Below are 16,929 nucleotides of genomic sequence, written 5' to 3'. Positions count from 1 at the left end.
AACGTGGGCTGATCATATGATCAAAATTGTATTTAATTTGGAATGACCTAAATTCTGCTACAGTGAATTGTGGTCCATTGTCCATCACTAGTTCTGGAATATCAAAGTGAGCAAAAATGGACTTCAGTTTCTTAACAGTGTGGCATGTTATGCCTTTCAAATACACAGTTTCTATGTATGTGGAAATATAGTCCATGATGGCCAGATAATGCTGAGCTCTGAAATCACAGCAATCTGCAGCGAGTCTTTTCCAAGGTCCGTCTGTTAGAGATGCTGTTAAGGTTCCTTGGGTTGATCTGTTAGTTCTACAATGTTCCCATGCAGATACTATATTCTTTATGTCCTTGCTGATGCCTGGCTACCAGGCTGAGTGATTGCTCCTTTCACAGCATTTAATTAATCCTTAATGTCCGTGGATTGAGATTTAGTATTTCTCCACTCCTTTGTTTGGAATTACAATGCAAATAGCCTTTAATCATGGGTACATTTGACGCACTTAATTGTCTGTGCATCGCAAAATAGTCTCTTGTCACTTCCTTAGTGTTCTTTGAGACTGTACTTGAGTCAGACAGCCCAAAGTAAATTAGAACTTCCTGAAGTTGCGTGTCTGTAGAGGTTGGATTTTTTTTAGCTGGAGTAGTCCCTTTTCTGACACTGGTCTGTATGCAGCCACAGCATCCACATATGCCATTATGTCATCTTCAAACTCACAGGAAATAGTGTGATGCTCGGCTCTGTGACACAGTGTTTGCTACCATCAGATTTTTCCTAGGAACATATTTAGCAATTGGGTTAAAGTGCATTAATTTTATCAGGAGATGTTGGCATTTGAGTGATGCTTGATCCAGGTCTTTTGTAATGAGGGTTACAAGCTCTTTATTTTCTGAATCCATCCAGATCTCTGTAGAAGTTCTCACATGCCCATACACTTGCCAGGCAGTCCTTTTCAATCTGTGTATATCCTCTTTCTGCTTCTGTGAGAGTAAAATGTAACTAGCCTCTACTGAGAGCTATGTTGTTGTACCAATGCCCCACCTAGGCTATAGCTCCTTACATCTGTCCTTGTGGGTTTGTTCACATCATAGTACTGGAGCTGATGAGATCAAACCTTTACCTTTTTGAAGAAAATGTTGAGATTTGGCTCCCGTAGCCAAAATGTGTTGGACTTTAAGGGTGTGTCTACCGTGCAATGAAACACCTGTGGCTGACCTGTGCTAGCTGTCTCAGACTCAGGCTGCAGAGTTGTTTAACTGCAATATAGACATATGGGTTTGAGATTGGAGCTTTTGGCTTGGGGGACCTTCCCCCTTCACAGAGTCTCAGAGTCTGGTCTCCAGCCATGTCTACACTACATTTTAACAGCCAGGCAACCAGAGATGGGCCAGCCAGGGAGGTTTAGTTGCTGCAACATAAATAGATGCTAACAGTTCATTCAGTGATTTTGTCCTTGTAGATACATGTGTAGGTATTGGCCAAGGTAATTTACTAATGCAGTATGTTATTTCAGTGCTTGTTCATTAGTTGATGCATTCCATTCTGAAATTGTGTTTACTTTCTCAGGGTGAGAACTGCTTCTATCTTTGCTTATGGTTTGCCTAAAAAACAAAATTTGGAGTAGGCAGAAAATGCTTTTTTCTTTGTTTAGCTTAAATCCAGACTGATTAGGCCTAGGACTTCATTGAGGGGTTTGTTGTGTTGTAGATCCATATATCAGAATATCATCCATGAAAACTGTAACTTCATTTGTATTCATTAACTAGTTTTGCCCTCTTTCTATAGAAAACTTCAGGTGCACTGATAATCTCAGAAGGCACTCTTTGAAACCAAAATCTCCAAAAGGGTATGATATCACTTTCTTTAGCAAAAGAAATTTGCCAGACATCCCGCACAGAGAATACTGTAGCTCCTTTCACTTTGAGGAGGAAGTATTCCAGTGTTGGGAGAATATATTTTTCAAACACAACTGCTTCATTAAGACTTCTAAGAAGTACAGACTCATATTTTTTCTCCATTTTTCTTTAAAACTGACATTAGCCCAAACCAGGCTGTGGGATCAGAGATTTTCTCAATTATTCCAGTCCGCTCCCTTTTTTTAATTCAGTTTCCACTTCATGATATAATGAAGTAGGAATCCTTCGAGGTGTATGTATGTATGTATATGTATGGTTCAGCTTTGTCTCTTAAAGTTATTTGTACTGGATCTCCTTTCAGCAGTCGTGGCTGACACACTGGCTGGAAGGCTGTTGGTCTTTAGTCACATACAAAGACAAAAGGAGTGCATCCAGACAGTAAGTTATTTCTGTAGTGAATTGGCCCATGGAATATAGACATATCAGCCCATGCATTATAGACAGATTGGCCCATGCCGGGTAGACATAGGGGTGGGCTTGGGCTGGAGCCTGGGCTCAGGGACCCTCCCCCCCACGGAGTCTCAGAATCTGGTCTCCAGCCTGAGTATGAACATCTACATGACAATTTAGTAGCCATGCAGCCTGTGTCCGAGTCAGGTGACAGGCCAGCCATGGGTTGTGGCTAAAGCAAAAGCTAGGCAGATCTGTGTCAGGTAACTTTATCTTTGGGAAAGGTTGAAGCTGATTGTAAGTCCTTCTGAGATAACAAAGAGGTCATCTTCTGAGTTATAGGCAATACTGTAATCTTTCTATCAATTTTCAGTTTCACTCTACTGGCAGGCTCTGTGCCTTCAACCTTAGAGTTCTCTCCTTGCCCAGGGGTTTTATGACAATGACTTTTAACACTCAAGTGTCTGTTTATATAGCTTAGGGTATGTCTACACTACAAATTTAATTCGAACTAATGGACGTTAGTTCGAATTAACTTTCATAGGCGCTACACTAGCGCTCCGCTAGTTAGAACTTAATTCGAACTAGGTAAACCTCATTGTACGAGGACTAAGCCTAGTTCAAACTTACTAGTTCGAATTAAGGGCTGTGTAGCCCCTTAATTTGAACTAGTGGGAGGCTAGCCCTCCCCAGCTTTCCCTGGTGGCCACTCTGGCCAACACCAGGGAAACTCTATTGCCCCCCTCCCGGCCCCGGACCCCTTAAAGGGGCACGGGCTGGTTACGGTGCCCATGCCAGGTGCAAGCCTGCCAGCACCCAGCCAGCAGACCCTGCACCTGGCACGGATCGAGCCAGCCACCCGATGCCCCCCAGCCCTCTCCCTCTTCCCGGGACCAGGCTGGCGGCTCCCGGGAGCTTGCCCAGGACCGCAAGAGGTGGGCACCTGCCTGGTCCAGTGCAGACATCGTGGACCTCGTCCGCGACCTCCGCACTAGGCACAGGAAAGCAGCCGTCTAGGGCAGGAGAGCTGCCAGCCTGGCCACCCAGGAGCAGGTTTGCATGAAAATCAAGGTGGTCCACTGAGACCCCGGACCCTGAGCCCTGAGCTTAGAATGGCCGTACTGGGTCAGACCAAAGGTCCATCTAGCCCAGTAGCCTGTCTGCTGACAGCGGCCAACCCTAGGGACCCTGGAGGGGCTGGACCAAAGACAGTGACCAAGCCATTTGTCTCGTGCCATCCCTCTACAGCCTTCCACAAACTTCGGGCAGGGACACCACTCCTACCCCCAGCTAATACCACTCCATGGATCCAACCTCCATGAAATGATCTCACTTCTCTTTAAACTCTTTCTAGTTCTAGCCTTCACAGCCTCCTGCAGCAAGGAGTTCTACAGGTTGACTATTTGCTTTGTGAAGAAGAACTTTCTGTTATTAGTTTGAAGCCTGCTACCCATTCCTTTCCTTTGGTATCCTCTAGTCCTTCTATTATGGGAACTAATGAAGAACTTTTCTGTATGCACCCTCTCCACCCCACTCGTGCTTTTATAGACCTCTATCATATCCCCCCTCCATCTCCTCTTTTCTAAGCTGAAAAGTCCCAGTCTCTTTAGCCTCTCTTCATATGGGACCTGTTCCAAACCCCTCATCATTGTAGTTGCCCTCCCCTCTCCCACCCTCTCTCTTCCCCTCTCCCACCTTCCCAGTCCCAGTCTCCCCCAGTCTCCCCCAGTTTTCCCAGTCTCCCCCAGTTTTGTTCAATAAAGAGAGATTCTATTTTTGAACACAATTGTCCTTTATTTTGTACATCAGGAAGGGGGGCTAGGGAGGGGTAAGTGGAAGGAGGTGAGGGAGGAATGGGGTACGAGCCCCCGATGGGGAGGACTGGGCTGGCTCTGCGGGCTTCTGGGGGTGGAACCTCTCCTGCAGCCCCCCCAATTGCCCCCTCTCCCCAGATGGCAGCCTGCGGCAAGTGCAGCCGGTCTGATGGCGAGTGCTGTGATGTGCCCAGTGTGGGTACTCCGGGCAATCCAAGCCAGGACTGCTTTGCAAGCGGGGCACCCCTGAGAACTGTCTGTCCTGGGTGGGGGTCGGGTCCCTTTAAGCACAGCCCTCGGCTAGCCTGAGACAGCAGCTCCACACTCTAAGTCCTCATCTGATGTCCTGCCGGCACTGCTTCCGGCCATCCTTAACCCCGGTTCAGGGTCCACTCTGTGTGGACATGCTAGTTTTTTAGTCTGGATGCATTAGTTCGAATTAGCTTAGTTCGAATTAACTAATTCGAACTAAGTTAGTTCGAATTAGCGCTGTAGTGTAAACATACCCTCAGCTAGTTTCAGAGCTTTCAAATTGCTCCTACCTTTTGTTATATTGTTTGACTAATTCTGACTCTTTTGCTATCTGTATAACTGTCACTAGTGGTAAATCTTTCTTCAGTTATAGCTGCTATGAAAGGTTTTATCTGCTAATCCTGGAACTAACCTGCATTTTCATGTTTTGCATTCCCAAAATCAATTTTCAGCCAATGTATGCAGTGCTCTTATAAAACATTATTTATTTTCCCCTTAGTTCTTGAAGTCTCTGGTGAAAGCATACTCGTTTGTAAGCCACATGTGTGAGATATAAAGGATGCATTGAACATAGCCAGAACTCTTTCATAGTGATCTCCATGACTGTCTTCGGTAAAGTCAAAGGATTTAAAGATACACTATGCTTGCTTCCTCACAGCATATGTTAGAGAAGATCACTGTATAACTGCAGTTTCTTTCTTGAGTTTTTTGCACTTCAAAATCATGCAAAATACTGTTTCTACAATAAACAATGAGAAGTCCTGTGACACCTTATAGAAATAGACTAATGGATTTATTGGAGCATAAGCTTTCGTGGGCAAAGACCCACTTCATCAGATGCATGTACATCTGACAAAGTGGGTCTTTGCCCACAAAAACTTATGCTCCAATAAATCTGTTAGTCTATAAGGTGCCACAGGACTTCTCGTTGTTTGTGCAGATTCAGACTAACACGGCTACCCCCTCTGATACTTGTTTCCATGATGTCCACTTGGAAGGTTTATCAAAGCTGAAGTTCTTGGGGCATTGAATAGTGGCATATTGTTGAGATCCCACAATCTTTGTTGTTGTTCCTTTTCTCTGCAGCATCTGTTGCTGTTTTTCTTCTCTTTCCGTTCTTAGTTTACTATTGACACCATGTCATACTCCTGTATCAAATGCAGACTGTTCACAGAACTTGCTTAAACAAGTTACAATATTACAAGCAGTCCTGTGGCACCTTAGACTACGTCTTCACTGTGAGTTCTTCTGGCAGAAAATATGCTAACGAGGGATTCATTAGCATAAATTGCAATACCATTAGCATATTTTCTGCTGTTTCTTTTTGTGCAAGGGGTTTTTGTGCAAAAAGAAACAGTGTGGACGGGTTTTTTTGCGCAAAAACCCCGTTTTGTGCAAGATCCTTATGCCTGTCCCAGAGAGGCATAAGGATCTTGTGCAAAACGGGGGTTTTGTGCAAAAAAACCCAACTGTCCACACTGCTTCTTTTTGCGCAAAAAAAACCAGGTAGAAAATATTCTAATGAGATCGCAACAAGCTAATGATTCTGAATCCCTCATTAGCATATTTTCTGCCAGAAGAACATGCAGTGAAGACGTAGCCTTAGAGACTAACAAACCCATGAAAGCTCATGATATAATATTATTCGTTAGTCTCTAAGGTGCCACCAGACTGCTGATTGTTTTTAAAGTTACAGACTAACACGGCTACCCCTTTGAGTTATGATATATTCATCATAAGATCCTTTAATGCTCTGCCTAGTATGACTCTGGGTTGTTAAATAAGAGATTTGTATGTATAGTCTTGCTACCTAATAGCTGAACAGGACAATACAATTTAGCTTGTCAATTACAGCACGGAAAGGTTCTGTCAGCTCCCATTGCTGGTCTTTACTGGCAGCGGAAGAAAGGATCCAGCATCAGGGAGAGACTCTGGAGAGAGGCAGCAGAGACTGGCGCAGATGTAGTGTGCTTTTCACTGCGAAATGCAGCTACACCTGCAAGACATGCCACTGCCAATGGTAGGTAGTGTAGACATAGCTATAATGGCAGTGACTGAAACCAAAGTACAGTAACTGCTCGCTTGATGTTCATTGTTACATTGCTTATCTATTAGCGAATCCAGGGGTTCTGTCATCTTCTGCAGGTCTCTGGGTAAGGTGTGGGGATGCGGCTCTGTTGCTCCCAGAAATGGCAGGGCCCTGGAGGGAGGACTAGGGTAGCCAGCCCCCTGTGCCGTCTGGAACACACACAGCAGTCTCTCTTCCCCGAGCCCTCAGAGCCCCCGGAGCAGGCACATCAGGTGGCAATTTTAAGAGTCCGGGGTCAGTTTTCTAAGATTTTCCATCCATGAGCAGAGTGAGTTTCATCTTGTGTCCCAACAATGAGGTCATGTGCACTTGTTCGGATGTGTGCCACCCACTTGTGGTGCTCCTTCCCAAGAGACTCTTCCAGGTAGTGCCCCCCCACCTCGTGAGGAGATGGTGAGGTGTGCCCCCCCCCCCACAAGGGAGTCCTGCTGCCCGGGCAGCCTGTGTCCAAGGAAGGGACTGCCTCAGGCTGCTCCTCATGGGGCTGCTGTGAGTCCCCACCTGGGGCAGAGGGAAGCTGCTGCCAGTACCCACGGTTTGCAGGGAGTGAGGTGCTGGGGGTGGGGCAGTGACATGTGGGGAGTGTGTGGAGGGGTAGAAGGTTGGGGGCCGAGGGCTCTGAGGGGCAAAAGAGAGACGTGGGAGGGAGACGAGAGATGCAGGGGGCCCCAGACCCAGGAGCAGTCACACAACAGCCTGGCTCCAGCTTTGGGCAGCTGCCACATGGCCAGCCTAGGGAGCAGTCGGGCAGCCACTTTGGTGCCCTAAACACAGCCCCAGCCCTGGGAAAGGGCTAGGGCTGGAGCTGGCCCTGGGAGCAGCCCCAGCCACCAGAGCAGCCCCCTGCCACGTGGCCCCAGCCGCTGGAGTGGCCCAGGCCCCCTAGCACGTGGCTGGCCCCAGCTGCCGCAGCAGCCTCGGCTCCTCAGTAGACCCCCACTCTCCTGAGCAGGTCCCAGCCCCCCTGAGCAGACTCCCCCAGCCTCCCAAGCAGGCCCCGGCTGCTGGAGCAGGTCCTGCCTTCCCGCCAGATCAGGCCCTGCCCCCCCCCACCACACAGCCCTAGCCAACCACTGGAATGGTCCCCCCACCAATACATGGGCCTCAGATGCCTCCCCCAGTGACTGTGGACCAGCCACCTGCCTTGCCAGTGAGTGCTGCTATGCAGCTCTGCAAAGCAGGTGGGCCGGTGGAGAATTTTTTGTGCACAGCCACGCAGGCGCGCACCTTAGTGGGAGCTACGCCCAGGGCTCTGGCTGTCACTGCTACTGTGGTATCAGTGGTGATGGCTGGGAGCCCCGAGCCACTTTGAATTGCTGGGCCCAGGGCAACTGCTCCTTTGTATTTCTCCCTCCCCGCTCGGTAGCCCTGACAGTACGTGCTCTTTTAAAGTTGTGCAATGGTCCCTTATAGCATTGTTTGGCTGCCTGCTTTGTGCACTGCTTGCAGGATTTTCTGCAAAAACACCGAACCAAGTTGCGATAGTAGCAAGACATTCACTGGAAAATATTTCACTTTCTGATTCCACTTCAACCAAGCTTCACAATCATTACTGCTGTGTAAAGAATTAAATTGTTTAAAACATTTACAGTATGTGTATATACAAGCATTTATTTGGTGAAAAAAATTCCTTGGAATGTAAGCACCCACCCCCTATACATTAATTCTTACAGGGAAATTGGATTTGCTTAATATTATTTCATTTAAAGAAGCATTTTTCAGGAACATAATTATAACATCAAGTGAGAAGTTACTGTACATTAGAGACAGTTAAGCACATGCTTGCTATCAGTGCTGGGTTAAGGCATAAGATAACTAAAAATAAGAGGGGCCTCTAAAAAAGAGAAAAACTGACTCAATTTAAAATTTTATCAAAATTGGTTGATAAATAAAGATCAAGTAGACATGGTATAAAGAAGATTCTCTTTAAATATAGATCATTTTTTCAAGTATGATAAAATAGACACAAATACCCTTACCCTACCCTTACACTTCACTAATTGTTCAAAATGGAGAGATGAGAGGCCAGGACTGAGGGGAAAATCAGCAATTGCACTTGTAAAATTAGTATTTCTAGGAGTAAGCCTACTATCAGTCTCCTAAGACAGCATTTTGTTGTCCAGCTGCTACTGGTAAAATTCTAACTGTGTCTTCATAACTTATTTAAACAAACAAATAAATAATCTCACTGCCAATAAAACTGGGAAAAACGCGAGGTCGGAGATGGCATATCGTGAAACAGTCCTGCAAGCTCATACATTTTAGGAGTGATATCTATAGCACCCCCGCTTGGCTGGTAATCTTTTGTTTATAGTCCAGCATGTTCAGTCATATATATAGTGCCTTTGCTCCCATTTTTCTTCTTTTTCTGAAGTATTAGTGTGGTCTTTTCTCTTCTGATCTGTACATATGTACAATTGTGTATTTTAGTGCACACACTGTGTTCTGCATCATGCACTATCCATGCTTCACATGACTGAGTTAGCAGGTGATCAGCTTACAGACTTGGGTTGAGTGGATCTTGAGCAGGATACATTTGTGTTGACTTCCATTTATCAGTTTCGGGAACCTTCACTGTATTTTCATATTATGGCAAAAGAAAAATCCCAACCGTTCGTTGTTTCATAGCAAAACTTAAATCAGAATAAAGATTTGCAAATATATATATTCTGGATAAACTGTGTATTTCCCTATTGAAATTAATCAAATGTTTTTCATTTATTCATATGAATAGAAGGATAATTTTCCTTATTCATGGTGTAAAAGTTATATATCCTCTCTTGTTCTCCTGTGAGAACATAAAGATTTGGGTTTATATGTTCAATGTCATTTCTGTGAAAATAATAAATTCATTTTTATGGTATGGGCCCTCTACACTTGATGTAGCTTAGGGCCTCAGGATGTCGTAATCAGGCCGTGCTAAATATTACTGTATATAAAAGTGATTAAATTCAGAATCCCAAAAGTTATATCCAGGGAAGATTCCCTCTAACATCATATTAGCCCTGAGAAATGCTGACTCTTTCTAGCAGTGTGTCTTATTATTTAACTGACCAAAGGATCATTGTCAAGCAACAAATCAACACCTCTCATGGGTGTTTCTAAGCCTTCTAAGGTATCTCTCACTGTGGTACCTAAGTATTTACACACTGTGCTGACTTCCTTTTCTGCCTCCTTCCCAAAGCCTGGGAACAAACCTCTGCTGGTGGGTTGCATCTCAAAATCTGCCAGATCTAAAGAAGAGCTCTGTGTAGCTTGAGAGCACATTGTTTTCACCAACAGAAGGAGGTCTAATCAAAGATATGACCTCACCCGCCTTGTGTCTGGGACCAACACAACTACAGTGCTGCAGAGAGGACTCTATTTAGCAGTTAATATCTGAATCTTTCCCTCTCCCTAATCCTGGCACGTGTGGTCTGGAAAAGTTACACAAGTATATTCTTGTGCTATCTGCTCTTTTTCACAGCCTGGTGAAGCTGAAAATGCAGCTGAATGCTGAAGGAAAAATTCCTGTCAGGAAGTGAGTACAGGCATTTACGTCTCATTGTACACTCATGTCGAAAACAGAGCAGGTGGGTGAAGGGATGGGATCTCAGGCTAGCTTTGTCTGCCTTGCTGGGTTTCTGGTCCTTCCCCCAGGAAAAGGGCAAGGGACATCAACCTCATTTGGCTGTCCCTAGAAGGGGTTTAGGCCACAGGGAATACGCCTTGGTTCTGGAGAGCCTACTAGCAGGAGCTACCCTGCTTCTGTGGCAAGAAGAAGCCTGGGATTAGCACTCTGATCTCTATTAGAGATCAACAATCAAGGCTGGTCTGGGTTGTATAAAGCCTTATTTTTGGGGTTTTGTTTTGCAAATGCAAGTCCAAGGCTGGGTAAGATCCAAGTCTCATTTTAGCCACACTCCAAAAGCTTAAGGGCTTTTGGTCTTGGTCCATCTCTAAATGAGCTTTCTGCCTGGCTGGCAGCCGTGCTGGCATGCCTGTGATTTTCACTGTCCTCTGGGAATCCTGAGCTGATTTGTTCTTTAATTGTTTTCTCATTATCTTTGTATAAAATCTTTGGACCTTTTCCCCAGCTTGACACCACTGTATCTCCACTGATTTCTGCAGTTACTCTGGATTTACACCAGAACGAATGAGAGTAGAATCAGGCTTGAGTCCCTATTCCTCCATGGGTCAGTGCTTGTGCTGGTGCAGAAATGGAGGGGATGTGATTTTCATGCTCCTTCTGCAGAGCCTGGTTAGTCCATCTGGTGCACACCAGAGCAGCCATTGCAGCAACGTAGAAATGCTGGGACACAAGACTCCCAGCTACGCCCTGGGACACAAGACTCTCAGCTACGCCCAAGTCCTTCAATTGCTCCCTTACATGTTGCGATAGGCCTTCTCCAGAGGAGCATGGCACAGTCTCTGCCTCTTAGAAAAGGGACTCTGATGCTAGAAATAATCCTGGCAGGTCTGACGACCCCTTCATGCTGGTTTAATTGGTGCAATGCAAAGGGGCTCTAACGCAGGGTTGAATTTCCCTGATGCTATATATATTCTCTTCTATATTAAGAATGAAATTTATATTTCTAGGAAATTTACATTTGCTCTGCCTTCATTTTTGTACCTTGTAATAGCCCCACGAGAGGCAAATGCTAATCAGTATACTAAATATACTGCCTAATCACTTACCAGTAACTATTCCAAGCAGAATTGGTGCCTGCTAACCATATTACTGGGTGGCTAGTTATTCTTCAGTCAAAGATTATTTTTAAAAAAGCTACACCTAGAAATTCAATGTGTCAGAAATCAGCACATTCAAAGGACTCTTTAAAATGTCCAGTCTTTTAATGATTAGCCACACAATACAAGTGTCTCAGCCTTTAAAATACAGCTGGCCAATATTATTGCCATGAGAAAAAAGCTTATTCTTATTTTTAAAAGAGTTTTGAAAACTACCCTGGATGGTGTACATCTCCCATCTGTCTAGTCTGAGCATGGTTAGTCTCTCAAGGGGAGGGGCTGGATAGATCAAAGAGGTGAAAATGCCAGGCTGTCTATAAAACCTCATCTCATAGGGTACGTCTAGACTACAGGCTTTTGTCGACAGAGGCTTTATCAACAGACACTGTCGACAAAGCTTCTGTTGACAAAGAGTGTCTAGGCTACAGCCATTTCGGTCAACAGAGCAAGCTGCTTTGTCGACATGAGAGTGTAGATGCAAAGAACAGTGTAGATGCAATAACACCTTCTGTTGACAGAACTCTGTTGACAAAAGGCCTTATTCCTCATAGAATCAGGTTTACCGCCGTCGACAAAACTGCCGAGTTCTGTCGACATTATGTCGACAGAACTCAGCGGTAGTGTAGATGCAGGTATAGTTTTGTCAACAAAAGTCCACTTTTGTAGACAAAACCCTGTAGTCTAGACTCACCCTATAGAGACTCCAGCCACTAGGGACAGAAGGAGCCAAACTCAGGACTGCCACACGGAGAGGGAAGGGATAGAACCCAGACAGGGCTACCTCTTTCCCCTGGACCCAAAACTGTGTAGGCGAGACCCTCCTCCCCCGACAACTTTGGGTGCTCTAGGACTCATGTGGCCTTGGGGGAGATCTGCAGAGAAGCCAGTCAAAGACTCTCCCACTCCCCCAAAGCAAGGACCCCTCTGTAGTCCAGTCAAACTGTACAGCATTCTCAGACTGTCTCTGCCCTGGCCTGATTGGCTTTTTGCCCCAACATTCTTCCCTCTCCCCCCAGTCCCTTCTCCACAGGTTTATTTCAGACCTGCCTCCTATCCTCTTCCCCCCAGCCCTGGTCTCTTGCTCCCTGCTTTCTGGTTGTGACAAAGTGGCTCATCAGCCAGCACATTTTCTCATGACTGGGCACTGTGTTGTAGGGCTTTCTCCTCAATTACCCTCCCCCCACTGACCTGCTTACCCATACATCCTTCTGCAGGGTCCTCAGCAGAAACTAAAGTTGGTTTTGGTTGGGGAAACCTCTGAATTGAAGCAGCAGTGGAAATACCTCCTGTAAAATATTAGTTCTCAATCCTCAGGAGTATTTCTGTATTGATATAAATGGGCATTAGGTACCTAAATAACCTTTAAAGGGTTTGTACATAACATCTCTTCATAGGAGTGTGTGTTCTCTTTGTCTCTCTGACCCAGTTTTGCAGTGCGCCCTTTTGTCCCTCTCTGTGATTGTAGCTCTCAACTACCCACCCCATCTACTCCCACACATTGTCTAACAGCACCTGCCAACGGCCTCAGCCCCTGCTCTCTCTTACTGCTCTTCCCAAATCGCTCTGTGTCACTTTTGCAGGCTCTAACTGCCCTTTTCTTCCTCAGTATTTTTCAGATGTTTCCTGCAGACAGAAAGAGGGTAGAAGCTGCATTACATGCTTGTCACCTTCCAAAGAGCAAGGTGAGTGACTTCTTAGAATATGTAGAGCTGTCCTTAGCTCCAAGACAATTCCTGCCCTGACCCTGACCTCGACCTCTTGACCATGATGCTGATAGCGCTAAAACAGCACTAAAGAGACAGACATCACAGACCAGCCCTAACTTACTGTGAAACTGTACAGTCGGTACCATGTCGTAGCTTTACCCTGTCCCCACCCATAATGACATCAATTATTATTTCTGTTACAGTGTCACTTAGGGCCCCACTGTCATACACACTGTACAGATTCACGAGATAGTAATTGTCCCCCAAAGGGCTGACAGTTGTCGCGAGAATCACAGGTCCAATGATGCATACCTAAGGGGGGAAGGACAGAACCAGGTGGACCTTTTTAACAAATAAAAGATATGTATTTATGACAGTGATGAATTTATAGTATTTATTCTAAGATTTTTAATAGACCATGTTAATAATGAATTTACAGTATTTATTATATTTATTCTACGATTTCCAGTTAAACGTGTCAGAAATATGGGAATGGCAAGGGGAATAGTCTCTATTCGAAAAATATCCAGCTACACTAATTAAATAACAGTGATGACTACAAATTCTATGTACTACCCAAAACAACTACAGCACTAAGCTTATACAACGAAGAAAATCAAATCATACATACCAACTTACACAGCACATGGAACATTTCAAAGAAATCAGTTTGGATGCAAAGGCCTTGGTTACGCCCAAGAGGCAGGGGAGGTGGCTGGTCGGTTGATCAGGCCGGCAGCGCTTTGGAGTATACTCCACATGCACAGTGATATGTGTGTTGCGAAGACCTCCTCGAGCAAACTGTGCGATGGGTATTTATCCCCAAATCTGCACATCGCTTTCCCGCGCTTGCATATTACCATATATGGCCCAACGGTCACCAAGTGGGGGGGTCTGTGTCCCAGGGGTTGGGCCGAAACTGTGTAGGTTTCATGCGACCACGTAGGCCCCGCAGTTCTCATGCCACGGTGATGGGTAAGAGAGTCTGAGGCTATTGTCCCCTTTTCACACCTTCCCTTTTTCTAAAGGCAATGGTATGCAGGAAGGGTGTGGCCGGTTTCTCCCAAGGAGTACTGCATCCCACTATAGCAAGAGCGGCCGGCCAAACTTTTTACTGGGCGGGGGGCAGTTTTTTCTCTAACAACAGTCTCAATAGATAAGGCAGACAAAAGGGGAAACAAGGCACAAAGACTTGTCCGAAGTCACTCAGCAAGTCAATAGAGGAAATAGGAATATAGGCCAGACCCGTAGCTATCTACTCAATAACTGTGCCTTCCCAATAAACACCAGGAACAACTCGCCACTTCCCCCATTGAAATAGCTTTCCGCAAAGCATCACAAACTAATTGCCCTGGTCCTCTAATCTAAGCAATGTCTCTGATGCTCTCTGTGCTAATTCACGCCACCACAAACAGGGCTACTAGCGGTACCACAGAACAGAGTAATAGAAACAACTGGCTTTAATAAAGAAGCGAAGGAGACACGGGTTTGCAATACATGTGAATTGCTGTTTCATTTGCAGAATGATGCAATCAATCCAGAGGACTTCCCTGAGAAGGTGTATAAAACCTTTCTGATGAACCTGTGTCCCCGTCCGGAGATCGATGAGATATTCACCTCTCTGTGAGTCTTCCTCGTGCTGCAGGGGCCAGCTTTGTTTCATGAGGGGAAAAGACAGGCAAGCGGGACAGTAAAGGAGGATGGTACAACTGAAGTGAGATGACTGGATTATAGGAAGTGACTTTAATCTCAGTCCTGCTCCTAATGTGCAGGTGTCCAACGTCACAAATAGCACCAATGGAATTGACATGCTTCCTGACAGCCTTAGTAAGGAGGGCAAGGCCTGGCTGGGGGTATGGAGACTGATCTACTATCTTTTTTGCTAGAGCCTTCCATGAATACAAAATTTGTTTCCTCAGTTGTATCCCCAAAAATGAGCCATGGATATCTGTGGATGTGGAAACCTGTGGATATAAAAAGCAGATAGCCACATTTGTAGGGCTCTGGTCACAGGTCACAGCTGCATCAGGTGGGTGGGAAGCATGCACTCCCAGTTTTGGTGCTTGAACCTGTGCAGTGGACAGCTAAAGAACATTAGACCACAGTTTTCAGAAGTCACCAACAATTGTGGGTCTGTCTGTGTGCAGGCGGACAAATTTGTGAGAATTTAAATGTGTTTGATTTTCAGAGGTGAGTGCTCAGCTCTTCCTCAAAATCAGGCTCCTTTGTAGTGGCTCAAGTTGGGCACCAAAAACCATTGATCACTTCTGAAAACCTTGCCCTCTAATCTGTGTAACCTTTCAGCAGCACTAAACATACCTAGTTCAGAAATAAGACGCAGAGAAGAGGGGAGGGTGCAGCAAGGCTGAGGAGGTGAGAGAGAGCTGGAGCATTCAAAGAGAGAAAAGGCCCTTTAGGAAATGGTGCAAGTCCAGACAGATGGGTGTGCAGTGCCAGCTGCAGGAAGGGTAAGTCTGAGTCTCGCTGCTGTAAGGGGTTTTCCAGTAACACCTAAATACGCTCCTTCTCCCCTTCTTCTCTGCTTTTCTGCCATTAGCCATTCGAAAGCCAAGCCCTACATGACCAAAGAGCACTTGGCAAAGTTTATTAACAAGAAACAGCGAGATTCCCGCCTCAATGACATCCTCTTCCCTCCTGCCAAGCCAGAGCAGGTGCAAGGCCTGATAGAGAAGTACGAACCCAGTGGGATTAACATCCAGAGAGGTGAGTCTTGTTGAGTATGCTGCCTAACTCTCTCTCTAGTGCTGTGGAGACAATGTGGAAGCAGGGATCATCCTCTCACACTGCCCCTTACACTGATACTTACCAGAGTGTCTGGAGCAGCCGGTCTAACTCTTGCAGGCCCCCATGTTTCAGCATTACTCACCTGTGAGAGTGCCAGCCACTTCCTTTCATACCTGTTAATAGTTTTGTTTTCCCTGCAGGGCAATTGTCTCCCGAGGGGATGGTCTGGTTCCTTTGTGGTCCTGAAAACAATGTGGTATCACTGGACAAAGTAGTGCTGTACCAGGACATGACCCAGCCACTCTCACATTACTTCATCAACTCATCACACAACACCTACTTGACAGGTATCTGTGTTCTGTTTGAAACACCAATGCTGGGGATATTCTCCTAGTTTCAAATCAGGAGTGTTGCACCAAGTGCGTGTACTGACATTGGAGATGGGTTTTGTCCCATGTGCCACGTATGCTGGCAGCAGCTGGGTAGTTTGTAAGGAATCAATACATTGGTAAGAATTTGAAAGGAAAAAGCATAGCTCCTTGGTAGAAAAGGCAGGCCTCAGTGATGCCAGGCAAGGCAAAAGGACTAGGGAGATCAGCCTAAACATTCGAGCCAATGAGTCACAGTCTCCTTGTATCTGATGGATTCTTTTTTTGGAATGACCTGCCAGCAGAGTGTCAGGTGTATAACATTTGCCATGCAGAAAGAGTGAGCAACTCTTTGCCCGCAAGCACATAAACATGGTCTTGTCCCATCTCCATGGCAGTGAAAGATTATGGCTTTACTTCATCTGACTATATAGACAGGCATGGTTCCTTTGAATGTAGGGACAGATTCATGTCTCTCTTATAAGGATGTGAATGTTTAACTGGTTAATCAGTAAACCTCACCCATACTGGGCGAGGCTTACCAGTTAAGACTAACCGTTGCAGACTCGGGAAGAGGGTTGCACCAGCCTTGCGGGAGGCCTGTCACAGTCAGGGGTTGCTCTGGCCTCTGCAGCTTCTTTCCACAGCGGGCCCAGGTGCCCTGCCTTTGGTGGTGTGGCTGCTCCAGCCAGAGGCAGGCGGGGGGCACTAAGTGCTCCCCCCGCCCCTCCCTTTAATTGATTAAGCAGTTTAACAATATGTTTAACCAATTAAACAGGATTTTACATCCCTACTCTCTTAAATGACTGGCCAAGTGTCTCTCTCAAGAGTCCCAAGGCTGAGCAGATGTGTGCCACTCTGTGTCTATCCCTGGGTAGATCATTACCCGACAAGATGATTGGGCAGGTGCATATGCTCTAAGATTTC

At 45.8% G+C, this 16,929-nt stretch overlaps 1 protein-coding gene across 1 annotated transcript in view; it reads left to right on the top strand.

Moving 5' to 3' along the window:
• PLCB2 (phospholipase C beta 2) overlaps positions 1 to 16,929 on the top strand; it is a 79,288-nt gene that overhangs the window by 23,943 nt on the left and 38,416 nt on the right. Inside the window, exons 6-10 of the mRNA XM_006128653.5 lie at positions 9,922 to 9,975; positions 12,790 to 12,865; positions 14,412 to 14,512; positions 15,447 to 15,613; positions 15,835 to 15,981. Of these exons, the coding sequence (XP_006128715.3) occupies positions 9,922 to 9,975; positions 12,790 to 12,865; positions 14,412 to 14,512; positions 15,447 to 15,613; positions 15,835 to 15,981 (545 nt within the window). The remainder of the gene's footprint in view (positions 1 to 9,921; positions 9,976 to 12,789; positions 12,866 to 14,411; positions 14,513 to 15,446; positions 15,614 to 15,834; positions 15,982 to 16,929) is intronic.

Source organism: Pelodiscus sinensis, chromosome 5 (genome assembly GCF_052426305.1).
Source record: "Pelodiscus sinensis isolate ZL-2025 chromosome 5, ASM5242630v1, whole genome shotgun sequence".
In the NCBI taxonomy this organism is placed as follows: domain Eukaryota; kingdom Metazoa; phylum Chordata; order Testudines; family Trionychidae; genus Pelodiscus; species Pelodiscus sinensis.
This window is presented reverse-complemented; position numbering and strand designations above follow the sequence as displayed.